Source organism: Nomascus leucogenys, chromosome 8 (assembly GCF_006542625.1).
Source record: "Nomascus leucogenys isolate Asia chromosome 8, Asia_NLE_v1, whole genome shotgun sequence".
NCBI classification, from domain to species: Eukaryota; Metazoa; Chordata; class Mammalia; order Primates; family Hylobatidae; genus Nomascus; species Nomascus leucogenys.
Window position 1 is genome coordinate 80,569,596 of NC_044388.1, and position 17,213 is coordinate 80,586,808.

The 17,213-nt window shown below is 53.7% G+C and overlaps 2 protein-coding genes across 2 annotated transcripts in view; one reads left to right on the top strand and one right to left on the bottom strand.

The window, feature by feature from the left end:
* The first annotated feature begins 2,149 nt into the window (after positions 1-2,149).
* ENHO (energy homeostasis associated) lies at positions 2,150-4,169 on the top strand. The gene is made up of 2 exons (XM_003263395.3): positions 2,150-2,435; positions 3,355-4,169. The coding sequence occupies exon 2, from the start codon at positions 3,516-3,518 to the stop codon at positions 3,744-3,746; it is 231 nt and encodes a 76-aa protein (XP_003263443.1). The 5' UTR covers positions 2,150-2,435; positions 3,355-3,515; the 3' UTR covers positions 3,747-4,169.
* Positions 4,170-4,226: 57 nt separating this feature from the next.
* Positions 4,227-17,213, bottom strand: part of DNAI1 (dynein axonemal intermediate chain 1) — a 60,579-nt gene continuing 47,592 nt past the window's right edge. Inside the window, exons 15-21 of the mRNA XM_030818385.1 lie at positions 12,838-12,927; positions 12,611-12,698; positions 11,844-11,923; positions 10,494-10,642; positions 10,297-10,396; positions 7,559-7,744; positions 4,227-4,553 (exon numbers count right to left, since the gene is read on the bottom strand). Of these exons, the coding sequence (XP_030674245.1) occupies positions 4,455-4,553; positions 7,559-7,744; positions 10,297-10,396; positions 10,494-10,642; positions 11,844-11,923; positions 12,611-12,698; positions 12,838-12,927 (792 nt within the window). The 3' untranslated portion in view covers positions 4,227-4,454. The remainder of the gene's footprint in view (positions 4,554-7,558; positions 7,745-10,296; positions 10,397-10,493; positions 10,643-11,843; positions 11,924-12,610; positions 12,699-12,837; positions 12,928-17,213) is intronic.

Genomic DNA, 17,213 nt, shown 5'->3' on the forward strand with positions numbered 1-17,213 from the left:
GAGAGAGAACTCTTCTGGGTGGCTTTTGATCTCTTCGTTTCAGTTGTTCCTGAGTCAACCTTGCCCTTAGGTTTCAGTATCTGATTATAAATTTATCTTTTTGCTTAAACTAGTTCTCACTCTCCCTGGGTGAGCTCATCTATTTTTCTCATTTAACTACCATTCTTTTGCTGACAACTCACAAAATATTATCTTTAGCCTGGACCTCTCTCCTGAATCTGTGTATTCAGTAAATGGCATCACAGTATCCCTAGTCACTAACCTGGGAGTCATCTCAGACTTTTCCTTCCTGCTTACCTCCCTTATCCTCTAGTTCTCTAAGTCCCACCAACAGCAGCTCCCAAATATCCTCAATGCTCTCCTTTTCTCTCCGCAACTTTTTCCCTCCATCATTTCAGTCCCTTATTATAATCACTGCCTTCACTCTCAAATGCTTTCAAGCCCCCATTCCACACCATAGCCCAAATCATCCTACTAATTTCTGGATATGATCACATTACTCCTCTGCTCAAAAATTCTTCAGTGGCTCCCCACTGTTTTCAGGATAAAATCTGAACTCCTGCAGCTGGGTCACAAAATTCGCTCACATTACACTCAGATGTGCAATGATTTAAGTCTCCTCTGTTTCCTATAACTAGTCTGATCTTTCTCACAATGCCCTCACCCTGCTGGGTAACGGGCAGTGGGGGGGAGCTAAAAGTAATCCACTCTGGTAAACTCTATAGGATCCAATAATTTATTTTAGACAGTCTCTAAGTACTTTGGTAGCTTTGGATGACTCAGTCTTCCCTTTCTTCTTTTCAAGATAGCATCTGGATTTATAGGGGTCTTATGTGAATTTCATGGCATTGGATTGGGGGAAGGGGCCTCTTAGTCACATGGTCCTGGGGGTTGTGTCAGCTGGCATTTGCTGAGATGTGGTTGATCTGGTATAAATTAGTGAATAACAACCCTGAGAGGTAGCTATTATTACAACCATTTTACAGATGAGGAAGCTGAGGCTAAGAGAGATTAAGTAACTTGCTCAAGATCACAAAGTTAGTAAGTGAACCAGGAATCAATACCGCCCCAATTACAGTAGGCACTTAGTTATATGAGTCTAGGATTCCAGAGAGAAGTTAAAGGCTAGACTTGGGAGCACTGGGAGTCTTCATGATATAGCTTCAGGGATGTGATCCTCCAAGGACAGCATGTAGAGCGGGATGAGAAGACAGCCGGATCAGAATAGGTGACAATCACTGGGCTGTGAAGGTCGGGGAGGACAAGGTCTACCTCACTGCTCCTGTCCAAGCTATCTTCTTCTTAGGGGAGCTTTTAGGATGGCAAGGCAGGATTTCCACCACGCCTGCATCTATTCCAGCCAGGGCGGAACCAACGCTCAGGACACTCCATTTCTGTCCCAGACTCCCCAACAGCCTGGCAGCAAGCCTGCGACCAACACTGGGTAGGAACTCAGTAATATGTGTCCAAAGAACCTGTGTTGCCAGAGATTTTCGCACCTCTTAGGGCCAGGGAACCCGGGGCCCTCTAAAGTGGGAATGCAGAGTCCACACCCAGGTGGCAGAGGGAAGTGCGGGACTGCACTATAGGCGGTTCCCTAGGTGAGGAGATTCAGTCTCCTGCCAGGCGTGGGGACGCGGGGCCTTCCTCCGGATGACTTACTTGGAGACCTCTCCCAGATACAGAGGGGTGGTTTCCTCAGATGTGGAAATGCAGAGGCCTTGGCCTTTCTCGGATGTGGGGTGTACAACCCTTCCAGGTGTAGAAGGTGCAAGAAATCCCTACCAGAGGTTAGGCCTCGCCCCCACGCCATCCCCTCTCCCGGGAAGGGTCCAGGGCCAGCTACTCCTTCGGCCCTCCTCCCGCCCCGCGCCTGCACGAGAAGCGGGCTGGTCCCCACCCCAGCGCACCACCAATGGTGCGGGAACCAGGGCTCGGCCAGCCAATTGAGTGGCGGCAGCGGCGCTGGGATGGCTCCGCCCCCGGGCCGCAGGCCGCCGGCCCCCCAGGAGGCGGGGCTCTTCGCTGTTTTTGCTGGCCGCCGAGCCCGGCCGAGCCCAGCCGAACATAGCCGAGCCCAGCCGAACCCAGCCGAACGTAGCCGAGCCCAGCCGAACATCGCGCAGCTCCCGCCGCCGCCGCCCGAGCGCTGCCGAGGGAGCGAGCGCCGCGGCCGCGGAGGAGGTGCGGCCCCAAGGGGAGGAGGTGCCCGCTCGCCGCAGACCGCCCGCGGCAGAGGCCGCCCCGGTCGCGCCGCGGCGGGAGCGGCCGGCGGAGGCTGCGCGGCCGAGGGGGAGGGCCGGGGGAGCGGACGTCGCCTCTGCTGGTCTCCCACCTCCCGCCGCCCCCCCGCCCGCAGGCTCCCGAGCCTTGGTCGGCGCCGAGCATCCCGCTGCCCCGGACCCTCCCGCGGGCGCGCACCAGGCTCAACTCAGGTAAGAAGGGCCTCCCGCCACGGACATGGGGGCCAAGAACACGCGACCCGAAGATGGAGATAAAGAGACAGAGACACACTGCCGCGGAGAGAGACGAACACAAAGACAGAGACACAGGAACCACCGAAAAGACCCCACGGAGAAGGGGAGAGGGACACGTCCATGGGAACAGAGGGGGATACAGCCTGGAAGAGAGAGACAGAGACACAGAGACTGATGCAGAGATACACAGAGACACACTGGTAGAGAAATGACATAGAGGAGACACACTCAGAGATGGGGACACACGGAGAGGCAGCCACACACACACAGAGGTGGGTGTGCAGAGGCACAGGCACACATCCAACGGAGGGACAGTGAGACACCACACACACACACACCTGACCCAGAGAGGCAGCCCCACATAGAGGCACACAGCCCTGGACGCAAAGAGCCTGCACATGCCTGCCAGGGCCTCCACAAAGTTCCCTCTGTGCAAGCTGGCGCCTCTGGAGGTCTCCTGGTTGGGCTGGCTGGAGTCCTGGGAGAGAGGAGGCGCCCAGGCCACACCAGAGCTGCCTACAACCCCCATCCTTTTGGGCGGGGGGCTGCCTGGATCCCACCCACCAACAGAGGGCTTTTGAGGGCTGCAAGCTTGGTGGACAGGACCAGGGCATGCCCACCAGGTCTAAGGAGAATGAGATGCGGCTGCCTACTTCAGCTTCCCCACACTGGCTACACACTCATTCAGGTGCCCAGAACCAGGCCTGCGGATGGGGGTGATGGCTCTGTGGGGTATTTGAGCCTGTTGGGACCCAAGGTCTTTCACCAGGGAGGCCAGAAATGTGGGAGGGAGGCTCTCTTCCCTACCTCTCTCCTCCTAGGCCTCACCCCACCCTCCCTCCTCACCACCCTCTCCTTTACTGTGTACCCCCAACAGGCTCAGGACTGCAGGTAGACATCTCCACTGCCCAGGAATCACTGAGCGTGCAGACAGCACAGCCTCCTCGGAAGGCCGGCCATACCAGAGTCCTGCCTCGGCATGGGCCTCACCATTGAGGCAGCTCCACTGTCTGTGCTGGTCTGAGGGTGCTGCCCGTCATGGGGGCAGCCATCTCCCAGGGGGCCCTCATCGCCATCGTCTGCAACGGTCTCGTGGGCTTCTTGCTGCTGCTGCTCTGGGTCATCCTCTGCTGGGCCTGCCATTCTCGCTCTGCTGACGTTGACTCTCTCTCTGAATCCAGTCCCAACTCCAGCCCTGGCCCCTGTCCTGAGAAGGCCCCACCACCCCAGAAGCCCAGCCATGAAGGCAGCTACCTGCTGCAGCCCTGAAGGCCCCTGGCCTAGCCTGGAGCCCAGGACCTAAGTCCACCTCACCTAGAGCCTGGAATTAGGATCCCAGAGTTCAGCCAGCCTGGGGTCCAGAACTCAAGAGTCCGCCTGCTTGGAGCTGGACCCAGTGGCCCAGAGTCTAGCCAGCTTGGCTCTAATAGGAGCTCAGTGGCCCTGAGGAGATGGGCCTGGGGTGGGGGCTTATGAGTTGGTGCTAGAGCCAGGGCCATCTGGACTATGCTCCATCCCAAGGGCCAAGGGTCAGGGGCCGGGTCCACTCTTTCCCTAGGCTGAGCACCTCTAGGCCCTCTAGGTTGGGGAAGCAAACTGGAACCCATGGCAATAATAGGAGGGTGTCCAGGCTGGGCCCCTCCCCCGGTCCTCCCACTGTTGGCTGGATAATAAATGGAACTATGGCTCTACCCTGAGATTTTCTTCTCTTCCTGAGGGCCCCGTGGTAGCACAATTAAAGGTGTGGGGTGGGTTTCTAGACAGGTTTATTTGTGCAAAGTTAGAGGGGTAATGGTGGTTGAAGACCAAGTCCTGGGGTAAGGTGCTGGGACCTTAAGGAACAGAATAAGAAGGGAAGATGCTGGGACCTGATCAGGAGTGGGGTCACATGCTGGGTGCTAAGGCTGGGCTGGGTACCAGGGTCAAGCCCTAGGAGTACTGGATTCAAGCGATGGGACACAGACTGAGGCCAGCCCCTCAGGTCTTGATTTTCACTTCCCTCACCAGGTTCAGCAGTTTGTCCAGTTTCGCAATCTCCACAGCTGGACCCTTCTGCACCTCCTGCCCCTTCTTTTCCTGGGGAGAGGGAAAGTATACATGGGGGAGGAATGGTGGGCCCCCCCTCTCTGGGTCCCAGCACCACCTCCTCTGCCCAGCCTGTCCAGCTGTGCCCTGCGCCTCCCCTGCCCAGTAAATTCTGGATCCCTGCCTCCCCTCTCTCTGATACGATCATTCCCCAACTCAGGTTAGGTGATACGGGGGCTCAGCTGACAGCCTGCAAAAAGGAGTCCAGCTCTGGCTTGAACCTCAGATGGACATGGGGTCTTGATGCTTGTGGGAGTGGGAAAAGGCATCCATTCCCTGACCCTCGGGGGAACAACCTTCCAGGCCAGGGAAATCCAGCTCTGCGAAGGCAGGGGGGCTGACTGCTGGCACCATCCTTACCATGGGAAGGTCCCTGGCCGAGACCTATCAAGGAGCTAATGGGTATGTGTTTGGGGAGGGAGGGGCTGTGGACAGAGCCTCAGGGGCCCGGCCCTCACCTAGTCCTCTCACCTGATGCCTTCAGGTCAGGTTGGCAGTGGGTGCTGTTTGGGGTGAGACCTGCTGTGTCAGACATACCCAGGGTTGGGAAGAGTGTCAAGAGACCCATAAGGGCAGAGGGAATAGTCCATGTGACTCCAGGTGTCGTTGGCTGAGGTTGTCCCTTAGAAGACCAGATCCTGAGTTTATGACCCATCACCCTACCTGCAAAGCACTCTAATCCTTCCATTATAAGTTGGACACTGGAGTGTTTGTCACCCACAGGTCCCGAGAACTCCTTGGAAGACCAGCACCAGTCCCACCCTCCCTGCTGTTCAGGCAGGGGGGTGAGGGCTATGCTGGGGCAGGCTGGGCAGTTGCCATTTCCCCATTTCCTGCCTTCGCTCTGCTCCTGGGCCCCCATCCTCTCAGCCACCTGTGCCCACTGCTCACTGACACCTACCCCAGCCTTACCTTGGTCTGGCCAGGGCTGTAAAGGGGATGGGGGGGCGGCGGTGAGTGCAGGGCCAGTAGGCCCTTCCTTGGCTCCTTTTTGGCTGCTGACACCATATGGAGCTCAGATTTCCCCCTGGTGTGACCCCATACCTGCTCCCAAATTTTCTCCCCTATCCCCTTGCAGCCCAGTGCCTTTTTGCCACTACCTAGCTCACCTCTACCCTCTCCAGGCAGAGGACAAAAAGCTCTTTTTCTCTCTCTTCCCTCTCTCCTTCCTAATTAAGCTTGGGTTCTCTTCTTGGCTTCACCCCATCCCCCGGGAGTTAGGGGACCTGGTTTTAGTTCCAGCTCTGTCATTAACTCCCTATATGACTTTGGGCAAGGCCTTTGCCTTTCTGAGCTTCAGTTTCCCATCTATCCTGTAGTTAGGGAAAGACAGTCTTTGGCCTTGAACACTTTGGGCTCTTGACACCCATCATGGGAGCTCCCTGGGCAGGGAGGTCCAGACCTCTGTGGGGAAGCCATTTGGAAGGGGCAGGGAGTCTGCAGCTCACAGAGGAAGGGAAGTAGGCATGCCCAGAGGATTTCGTTTTGCATGAATCACTTGGCTGATAGGGTCAGATGGCAATTTCACGGGAACCTCTAATCCACTCAAGTACCCACCAGCTCCCACCTGTCCCTTCTCAGGTCCTCAGAGACGTATGTCCCCAGATACACAGAGCCCAGCTCTCCCAGCCATGACTGACCCTTCTCTGAGGGGAACTGAAACTATGGGAGGTGCTTACCTCCCTGGATCAGAGTGGGCAGGGCAGGCTCCCACCCATGTCTACCACCCTCATGGTGTCATGTACTCCTCCCCCAGAGAATGACCATCATCCCTCCTGGAGGGTTGTCCAACTCTGCCAGCTTCAACCTGGGTCTCTCTCCTCAGAAAATTAAGAACACATTTTATCTATTCCACATATTATGCTGCCTCCTTCCTCCTCCTTGAGGCCAACTAGCTGGGCTCAGCAAAGAGATTCAGACCACGCCTGACTCCTTCCCTCCCCTCAAGCCCACCGCAGCCTCTGGGCCACAGCTGCAGGCGCTTAGCAGCCTTTTGAGTATTTATAGCCAAGTCCACCCCCTCCCCCAGCTGGTTACAATTACAGGGCCAGCCACACTCCCAGCCCTTGCCTCCCTGGCCATGGTGGGGAACAGGCCAAGCCAGCACCAGAGGGATGGTGCAGCAGTCCCTTCCTTGGTAGGAGCACAGTGCAGGGAAGTCAGTAGTCGAAAGACACAGGCCCCTGCCACTGCCTCAAACTGCAGTAAATGCCTCAAATTGCCAGGAGGGATGGTCATCAGGGCAAGCTGGCCCAGTCCTGATCCTGGCCCAGAACCTGGCAGAAAGCAAAGAGCCATCTCTACTCTTAGCACACAAATGGGCAGGACTGGGCTCTGGGTTCTTGGGCTCAGGATTCTAAGCCCGGGTTCATAAGTCTGGATCTGGACTCAGATCTAGACTTTAAGGTCATTGCTCTGGGCTCCAGACCTGTATTTGGGGCCCTTGGCCTCTGGGCAGGGTCTCCTGATCATTGGAGACCCTAGAAACAGGAACCAGAGCTCAGAAGGAGGGCTGCATAGCTGCTGACCTAGTTACCCTCCTTGCGGCTCATTTCCTTCCTCTGTATAGACCCACAGCTCCCAGCTCAGGGACCACTGGGGCTGAAGCCCTGTGAAAGCCCAGCCAATGAGGCAGTGGCTCAGCCCCAAGCCCCCTGCCTAGGTGACCTGCCCTACCCACAGCATTTCCACTGGGAAGAGATCAATGATACCTCCACATTTGCCTCTGCAGGCTTCAGATCCACCTGCTCACTGGATGTCTCCACCTGGGAGAGTCACCTGGGGCCCCACAGGTAACTCAAATGCAGCATGTCAAACTGCTATTTTCTCACAAACCTCCTGCTTCTACTGTGAGCCTCATTCAGGCAATGACACCATCCTTACCCTGGGTCTCCCAAGTCAGAAACTGGGTGGTCACCCTGGCTTTTCCCTTCTGTCATCCCCACCCTCCTGGAGACTTCACCTCTTGCAGCAGCTCAAAGTCCCAGAGCCTGTACCTTTGGCATCTTGCGCAAATTGGGTGAGAGCTTGAGGCAGATGATGTGCCCACGGTCATCGCCCACAATGATGATGGGGTGGATGGGATTGAACTGCACGTGGGTGAGCTTGTTCTTCTTTTTGGCCGCCACAGGCTGGTTGCAGATGGCCTCATACTTGTTGACGACTAAGTCAAATACGTGGGCCTGTGGAGAGGTCGGTGTCAGCACACTCAGGGGTAATGAGGCCTGTCTTCCACCTCAGAGGAATGAGTCCCTGGACTTTCTGGGAAAAGACTGTAGAAGGCTAATGGCTAGCACGCTGGAGGTGGAGGGAGGGGGAATTTTGTGTCTCTATGTTTTTCCTATGGTTGAAAGAGTAAGAATAAAAAAGTTTAGGAGAAATTTTAAATCTATGGAGAATTAACAATAATAGCAGCTATAGGCTGAGCGTGGTGGCTCACTGACGCCTGTAATCCCAGCACTTTGGGAGGCCAAGGTGGGTGAATCACTTGAGGTCAGGAGTTTGAGACCAGGCTGGCCAACATGGTGAAACCCTGTCTCTAGCAAAAATACAAAAAATTAGCTGGGCGTGGTGGTGCACGCCTGTAGTCCCAGCTACTAGGGAGGCTGAGATGGGAGAATCACTTGAAACTGGGAGGTGGAGGTTACAGTGAGCCAAGATGGAGCCACTGTACTCCAGCCTGGGCAACAGAGTGAGATCTTGTCTCAAAAGAAAAAGAAAAAAAGAAAAGAAAAGAAAATAGCAGCTACCATTTGTTGAGCACTTACTATGTACTAGACTCTGGGCAAGCACATCATATGGTTGCATCACCTCATTATGCTCTTCACAACCACTCTATAAGGTGGTTCTGTCATTATCTTTATTTTATAACGGAGGAGTTAGAGGCTCTTAGAGGCTAACTTGCTAGTAAGTGGCAGAGCCAGGGCTTACACCAGTTAATATATGTAAAGTGCAAAGGCAGTGCTTGACATACCAGTGCTCAATCCATGTTAGATGCTACCTTCACCACACCCTCAGACCAAACCACTACCAACTCTCACCTGGACAACTGTGGCAGCCTCTTAACTGGTCTCCCTGCTTCCACTCTTGCCTTGCTACAATCCGTCATCCATATGGCAGCAGGCTTACCTTTAAAGCACTTAAAATCCTCCCACAGTCTCCCTCGGCACTATAAATAAAATCTAGATCCCTCACTCTAGCCCACCTCCCCACTCTCATCTCATGTTCTCGCCCCTTGCTTACTATACCCCAACCACACTTGCCTTCCTGTTCCTTAAACCCCAAGCTGGTTCCCACCTCAGGGCATCTGCCCCAGCTGCTCCCTCACCATGGGCTGCTCCCCTGCCCTATCTCCACATGGCTGCCTCCTTCTTGCCAGTCAACTCTCAGCGTGAGTGTCACCTCTTCAAAGAAGCCTTTCCTGACCACTGAATCCAACAGACCACCCAGTCCTTTTATTTTTTCTTTTTCTTTTTTTCTTTTTCATTGCCTGGACTTTGTGAACCTATCTTTCCTCTTTTAATGTAACAACTTTATTGAGATATAATTCACATACTATAAAATTCACTCATTTAAAGTATCAAATTCTTGGTGTTAGTATATTCACAGTTATGCAACCTTCTCTACAACCGATTTTAGAACATTTTCACCACCCTAGGCCACACAAATTGACTTTCCATCTCTACAAATTTGCCTGTTTTGGATGTATTATGTAAGTGGAATTATACAGTATGTGGTCTTTCGTGACTGGCTTTTTACGCTAAGCATGTTGTCAAGGTTCCTCCATGTTGTAGCATGTATCAGCACATCATTCCTTGTCCTTGCTGACATAATCCCCAAGGAGAGACTATATTTTGTTTATCCATTCAGCAGTTGATGGACACTGGGTTGTTGCCACTCTGACTGTTATGAGTAATGCTGCCATGAACATTTATGTTTACATATCACAGTCTTTTATTAATAATTCTCTGCCTAGAACTTAACACTGAGAATTTTGTTGTTGCTTTTTGTATCTTTCCCTTCACTAGAACATAAGCTCCACAAGAGCAGGTATCTAAGCCACCAGGGTCCAGCCTAGAGCTGGGCACCATCGTTGGCCCTTAGTAGTTATCTGTTCCAGGAAGAGACGGCTGATGGACTTTAGGATGCTGCCTTCATCGCTGCATTCTTTTCCTGGGGCAGCCAGTGCTTCTCAGTTTATACCAAAGTCCATAGGGAAAATGGGTTTGCATTCAAGAATAAGCTCACAAGATGTTTGTTTCTGAGCTCTCACCAATTCTCAGTGTTGAATAGCCCCCTCCCATTCCACCCCACTGAAGTTCCCTCAGAATCAGCTTGCACACTCCCGGGGATGGAGACTTCACTACATTATAGACACTATTCAGTCACCGATCAACTCTGGCTCATACATTTTTCCTTAGATGGAGCCGGGCCCTGCCACCCTCTAGCTCCCCACCATACAGCAGAGGAAATAACTGCTCCACGGCATCTCATTCCCCAGAGTGCTTTCTCTTCCAAGGGGAACAGCCCCGTTTCCTCCCTGAAGCCTCATGGGATGAATGATTCCTCTTTTGGCTGGACCCTGGATGGCTTGCCCCTGGAAAATACACAGTCCTTATGTCCCGCCTTCTCCTTCCTGACCTAGGCATGGGGTGGGTTCTCCATCAGGAAGCCCCTGAGATACCACACCTGATCTCCAGTAGGGACTCAGTGAGGTCAGGACGCTGGCACTCACCTTCCCATCTGTGGTGACTGCTGCGAACACAGTAGAAGAGTATGGAGCCCAGGCCACATCACCCACGGCTGAGTTCAGGTCATAGATGAACATCGGGGTCCTGCAGAGGTGGAGGGTGGAAAGCCCATGGCACAGAGGGCTCACAGTGCCATAGCTCAGGGGAGGGCCCAGGGCAGGGCCAGGAACAGGCCCCTCACTTGATGGTGTGGTCCCAGATCTTCACTGTCCAGTCGGAGCTGCAGGACATGAAGACCTTGGTGTGGTATGGGTTCCAGGACACAGTGTCCACTGCCATGTTGTGGGCGTCATAGGTGTCGAGGAATTGGCTGGAGTAGGATTTAGAGCACTGGTGGGGGAGGGAACGGGGGTCAGAAGTGAGAGAAAGGTCAGCAGCCACCACTTCCCTGGGGGTCTGGAGGATCAGAGCCTTAGACTCCTGTCCTTACCCCACATCGCATCCCAGCTGAACTGGGGCCAAGCTCCTGGCTGCCCTTCCCACCCTCAGCACACCCTGGGGGAAAGGAAGGGCTTGAGGATCTGGGGGTTGAGGATGGGCAGGGGAGCCTTCCTGCAGGATGAAGGAAAGGGCTGTAGTGCCCTGACCCCAGAGGATTCCAGGCCAGGCAGAAAAAGCCTTCTCTCCTTAAGAGAGGGCAGAGCAGGTCTCAGGCCCCGAGTGAGGTGTGGTCTGGCCATCTTCCAGGCCAGGGCCTGTGGACAAACAGAGCCCTGGGTCCACCTGCAGCCCAGACATCATCCTTGCAACAGTGATAACATCCCACCTTGTCCAGGCAAGAGCAGGTGCAGAGCCAGAAGCTGACTTGGATCTCCAGCTTTCCTATTCAGTTTTTTGCCCTGACCAGCATGCCCCTTTCTCCCTCACTCCAGGACACAGTGTGACTGAGTAATCTCTTGTTACTCCTGCCTCTCTTGGGCTGCCAGTGGGAGGGGTGAAGAGAGGGTGGGGACTTCTTTTGCATTCAGACCAGCTCTGGCTGGGCCTCAGGGGCTCCCAAGAGGCTGCCTGTAATTAACATTCTGAGTCTCTGAGCCTAAGAAAAGCTTACAGCAGAGCTATTTCTGGATGGATGGAGGTTCAGAAGGACGTTCGCCTACTACCACTGAGACCTTGTAGAAACTGACCGTGAGGTTCCATCCTGCTGGCTGGGATGTACCCAGTATTCAGAGATAATTCTGGCCTTCCAAGCTCAGCTCAAGTACAAATCTCTCCAGGAAGTTTTCCCAAAATATTCTAACTCCTCCGAATTACCCCTTCTACCTCAACTCCCAGGAAGGGAGGGAGGGCCCAGAGGAAAAGATGCTGAGCTGGACTAAAGTCACCCCCTAGATTCTCCATCCCCTTTCCTGCATTTAGCCCTTATTCCTATCACCCAAGCAGGTCAAGAAATACATTCTTTTCCCTCAAGAGGCCTTCTAGAACTGATGGGAACTAAAATCCATCAAAATAGGATCTGTTGAGAACTCTAAGCTCCCCAGGTGCTCAGGTCTAAGTGGCCCTTTAAGGAGCTGGCACAGGGCAGCCTCACCTTGTAGATTTTTCCCTCCTCTGTGCCCACTAGGAACATGTAGTCAATCTCTTTGTGGAAGTCAAAGGCAGTGCCACAACCTTGGGAAAAGAGGGAGGGGCAGGCTTAGCCCAGTTCCAAGAGGGAGGCTCCCAGTGCCACCCCTACTCAGCAAAGGAGCTCAGCCCAGGCACTCTCAGCGCGGGACTCAGCGCAGGACAGACTGAACTAGGGCCCCTGTAAGGGCTGGGACCAGGCCAGGCAAACAGAAACCAGCCCTCTGGCCTGCTTGTCCCAGGCAGTTAGGATTCTGCAAACGGCCAGGGGTTCTGCAGACAGGAATGGGGGCCTGGGTAAACAAGGCAGGGATTGAGTTAAACAGGGTCAGGGTCAGGGTAAACTGGGACAGGGTCTGCAAACAGGGACATGGTCTGTGACAACAGGGATATAGTCTGCATAAACAGGGTAGGAATTGAGTAAACAGGGACAGGATCTGGGTAAACAGGGGCCTGATCTGCATAAACAGGGCTGGATCTGCATAACAGCACCTGATCTGCATAAACAGGAACAGGGTCTGCAAACACAGGGATGGGAACTGCATAAACAGGGCGGGTCTACAAAGAGCCAAGGGTTCAGCAGACAGGGCCAGGCCTTCCTATAACCTCCTGTCAGGCTCTGGCACAGGTTGGGGAGGGAGCACTCAGTCAGGGGAAGGACCACTTTCACTGACCCTCACTGGGCCTGAATGACCTGGCCAGGCCTGGAGGTGAGAGGGCTGGGGCTCCTACCCACTGGCTGCAGCTGCAACCCCTCAGGAACTTCCGTGGTGCTGCCTTCCACCTTCAGCTTGATGACATCTACGTGCACCAGCTCACTCTGTAGCCACAGACAGAGGGATGTGGAGGGGGAGGGCACGTGGGTTGGGCTAGATGAGCAGGGCTGGGGGGTGCCCTTTGCCATTTAGCTCCCCGCCTCCCCAATCACCCCAGTGTGACCCTCTCTGGGAAATGGGCACCTTCACGAGAGTCCAAGACACAATCCTGCCGTCAGATGATACAGAGAAGAAGTTAAGGTTTTGGTCCATGTCATCCTTCTGCCACTTGACCTGAAACATCCCAAAATGTGAGCTCTGGGACCCTGCTAAGGAGTTGAGTTAGGGCTGTGGGCAGAGCAGGGCTCCCCCAAGCGCCCATCTGAGGCTCAGAAGCAAGTTCTGGGAGCCCAGTTCCCAGAATCCCATGATTGGTCCTTTCTCCCTCCTTCCATCCATCTGTGTCTCTCATTCCTTTCTTGGGGATTTCTCATTCCTTTCTTGACCATCCTGGAGCAATAGTGCCCAGTCAAAGCATTGCCTTAATTTACTGGCTTGGCAATGGAGGTACCCAATCCCTCCCTGGGTTGGATTCCAGGAGCTCCACTGTGGGGAGAAGGCAGTGGCTATGGGTTCAACCACCTTACGTAAATAAGCATGGCCTGGAAAGAACAGGGCCCATCAACCAGTTTCCTGTTTATAAAACAGGAGTCATAATAGCATAGGTTTGTTATAAGAAATAAATGAGATAATATATGTGAAGCCCTTACGTCAGAACATTGCACATATGAAGTATTCGATACATGTTAGCTAATGTCCTCATCGTTAGCATCATCCTAGGAATCTGGGTGCCAAGGTTCTGCAGGGGCCTTTCCCTGCTTGCTAGTGGGGTGTGAAGAGGAGCAGGCCCCTGTCTCCTGCCCACCTCTTCCAGGCTTGGCCTTTCTCTAGGAAGTGTCTCCTCTTTCCCACCTTTCCTTTGCTACTAACTCCTGCTCCCAGAACTTTGCTCCCAGTCCCAGATTTGAGTTGCGTTTCTCCAGCTGCAAATCAGGGTTAATTATCCTGCCCCACCCATCTTCTGAGGGCTGGAAGCAAACATATGGGAAAGTGTTTTGGAGACAGAGCTGTTGTCTTATGAAGATGACACGCTTGAGACTCAAGTTTCTGTTGCCAGATGTGGAGGCCTGGCCAAGCCATGTCCCAGAGAGCTGGGGTGGGGCTGGGTGCCCAGAGTTTTCCATTCTCTAGCTCCCTCCAGACCGCCCATGCTGCGACCACCGTCCTGTCCCCTTCCCCTGTCACTAGCAGAGGACCAGTGAGGGAGGCCAAGAACCCAGTGCCATTGCCTGTTGCCTGTAACTGTAGCTGTCACCAGGGTTGTTGGGGGCTGGAGGGAAGTAGAGAATGGGTTGTCTCTCCCCAGCCAGCCTGAGGCCTGGTGGATCGGAGCTTCAGGAGGGCGGGCTGAGTCCCGTCTTGGTCTGTCCAGGCAGCTGGCTCTTTTGCACTTTCACTGGACTGAGAGCGCTACAGAGCCTGTGAGGCATAAGTCAGAGCCAGCCCTAATACTGAGACCGCTTCTCCTTCTGTGTAAAGGTGGTCCCTTTAAAGGGGGAGACCCCCTGTCGGGTGTCAAAGGCCAGGCTGTAAGAGGCGCTAGGGAGCTGCAAAGGGAAGTGTTTAATGAGCAGACGCCAGCACCGCATGGAAATTGTATTTCACACCCCACTTAGCAGCCTGATGCCCAGTGGGGGGTGGTGTGTGTGTATTTGCAAGTGACTGTGTATGTGTGTATGTGCGCAAGTCACACACATGCTCCTGGGGTGGAGGTGAGCCAGTAGGAATAAAGCAAAAGAGGGAGGGTGGTAAGTGAGGTTAAGAAAATGAATGAATTCCCAGGGACCAGGTGGTAGGGAGGAGCTGGAGCCTGCTTCACTGATTTATTCTCTTCTGCCTTATTTGCTTAGGGCAGACCTGCTTGACCCTAGTCTCTTGCTCGTACATCCTTCCTGCCTCCTTCCCCAGAATTGCACCAGCACACACACACACACACACACACACACCACACACACACACACACACCCCACAGAGTGTTGCTGGTTGAAGCTTCACAGTAGGGCCTGCACAGAGCTGGCTACTCAGGCAGGTTCCCTGGAGAAGAAGCCTGTGCTGTGGGACAGGAACCCAATCTTCTTAGAACAGACAGTCCTCTCCTTGGCTCCAAAACCTTCCGTGGCTCACCACTGCCAACAGAACAAACTCCTTCTGCCTCAGCCCGGCATTTGAGATCTAACACAACCTCTCTGGCCTCCCCCATATATCTCTGACACAGTATTTCTGACACAGTCCCGTTAAGAGGGACTTAGACTCTGATGTCTCTGACATCTCATTCAGCAGCCTGGCTCTCCTTCAACCTCCATGCTCATATAGCCAACTGCCTGGAGGACGCCTCCCTCTGGGTGTCCCTTGGGTTTCTTGTATTAGTTTCTGGCCAAACCTGTTTTTCTTCTGCCATTTCTCACTCCTATGGATGGCCTACTAAGCACCTCAAACCCAGGCAGCATCAATTCTTATATCTAATATCTAATCAATCATTTCCTTCTATTGATTTTACTACCCCACCAGCTCTCAATCCTGTCTTCTCATTTCTGTCTCCACTGCCCCTGCCCTAGCTCAGGCTTCAAAATCACTCATGCTGCAGCCGGAGGATCTTTCCAAGAGACAAACATGACTGTGTTACTCCTCTGCCCCAAACTCTCTGATGGTTGGGCAGCAATTTTTGAACTATGCTCAGGGGGTAGAGGGAGCGAAAATAGGGGACCCTTAAGCAAGCAGGGACCTGGTCCTAACAGAGCACCACTCTCATCTTTTTAATATTTTCTCATCTCTTTTTAATATTAATCTCATCTTTTTAACATGGGCTTCTGCATGAACACTTTGCTTGAAACCACAGATGTACAATGTCCAAGCATCTTAACTTAATAGATAAGTGCAGGGTGCTTCAAATGACGTGTCACTTCCCAACAGGCTACTCTGCTTGATGCCCCATGTCATTGCCCATGTGACCCCTTTGTACCCTTCTTCATCTCACTAACTCTCTCTCCTCCCTCACAATCCAGCTCAGGTGTTGCTTCCTCTAGAAAGATCTGCCCAGCCCTCCACCCCCTGGTCCCCACCCAGGACAGTGTGGGTGCCCCTCCTTGCGCACTTCTACTTTAGCACTTAGCACACTACCCTGCCCTGGTCAGTCTGTGGCTGTGGTTACCTCCCTAGTAGGAACTCCAGAGATCAACCAGAGGAGCACACAGGGAGGAGTCACTGAATGTATGAATGAGTAAGTAAATGAATGAGAAGGGAGGAAGGAATGAGAAGAAAAGAAGAGAACAGGAAGTGAGTAAACAGGTGAGAGACAGGTGGGTCCTGACCACGTCACATGCCATGATTCTATACAAGAAACTGAGTCTTCCATTTTGCAAAGGCAGGACAGGAGAGCAGAAGGCTTCTCTGTCCAGCTGAGTTCCTGTCTTCCTGAGACCTGCTCAGTGAAAGCAATAATGTTTCCTCTCAATGCCCCATTTTCCCTGCAATCGGCTATTTGATTTACAGGACATAGCAGAGTAGGAGTAGGGTGGTTGGCTTGGGCCTCTGACCTTCTGCTTGGCTTGAGGAAGGAAGGTGGTCAGGCCAACCAGAGATGCTCTGCGCTTGGCCCTGGGCTATCTGAGCTGGGAAAGCAGGGGCAGGGCTGGGCCAGGTATGATCAAGACAGGCCTTTTCTCCTCTCCCTGAGTTTTAAAGTTTCTACAGAGATCCTCCCCCTGCCTGGAGACCTACATGTGTCTGGAAGGCCTGGTGATTAATTGGGAGGTGGACTTTTTGGTGGAGAAAACTCCTGAGGCTGCAACCTCTGGTCTCTGCTTTGTTGGAGAGTAGCCGGGGAGGGCGTATGGCAGGAGGGGCTGCCTCCCTCCCACCCTCTGCCCCAGGCTCTGGATAAAGGATAAAGCTGAGAGGGCACCATGGCCCCTGTGCCTGGACAGTCCTCCCTCTGCTCAGGCCTGTAGTGCTGGGGAAGGTGTCCACATGTCTCAGGGAGCTCAGGGCCATAAGAGGCAGGAGTGCAGAGCTTGCCTGCAGACTGTCAGGGCAGGAGGGAAGCGAAAGAAGAGAAGACAGAGTCCCAGTGCTGCCTGATGAGCCCAGACACCTTGAGCAACTTGAGGCAGAAATTCATCCTTAGGTCCTCCCAGACCTGCCCATGGAAAAATAGTACACAGCCTTTGAAAGAAGGGGAACTTTGGGACACAATAAGGAAGGGCCTGCAAAGCCACAGCTAAGAGACCCTCTGAGAGTGAAACTGAAATCTACGCCCAGTGGAATACGATGGGAAACACAAATTCAGGGTTGAAATCCAGCCCCAATGTCGAGGTAATGGTTCCAGGCTGGTGTCAGACTTCTGCAGAGGCTCCACCCACCACTCTAGGCATGTCTGGAGAAGAGGGGGTGCTACAGAGAGGCTCAGGGACAGACCTGCCTACCAGGCCTTACAGTCCCACCCGAGGGCAGGCAACTAGCAG

Excerpts from the sequence above, each read along its gene's own strand:
- ENHO (XM_003263395.3), top strand. The coding sequence starts at position 3,516 with ATGGGGGCAGCCATCTCCCAGGGGGCCCTCATCGCCATCGTCTGCAAC.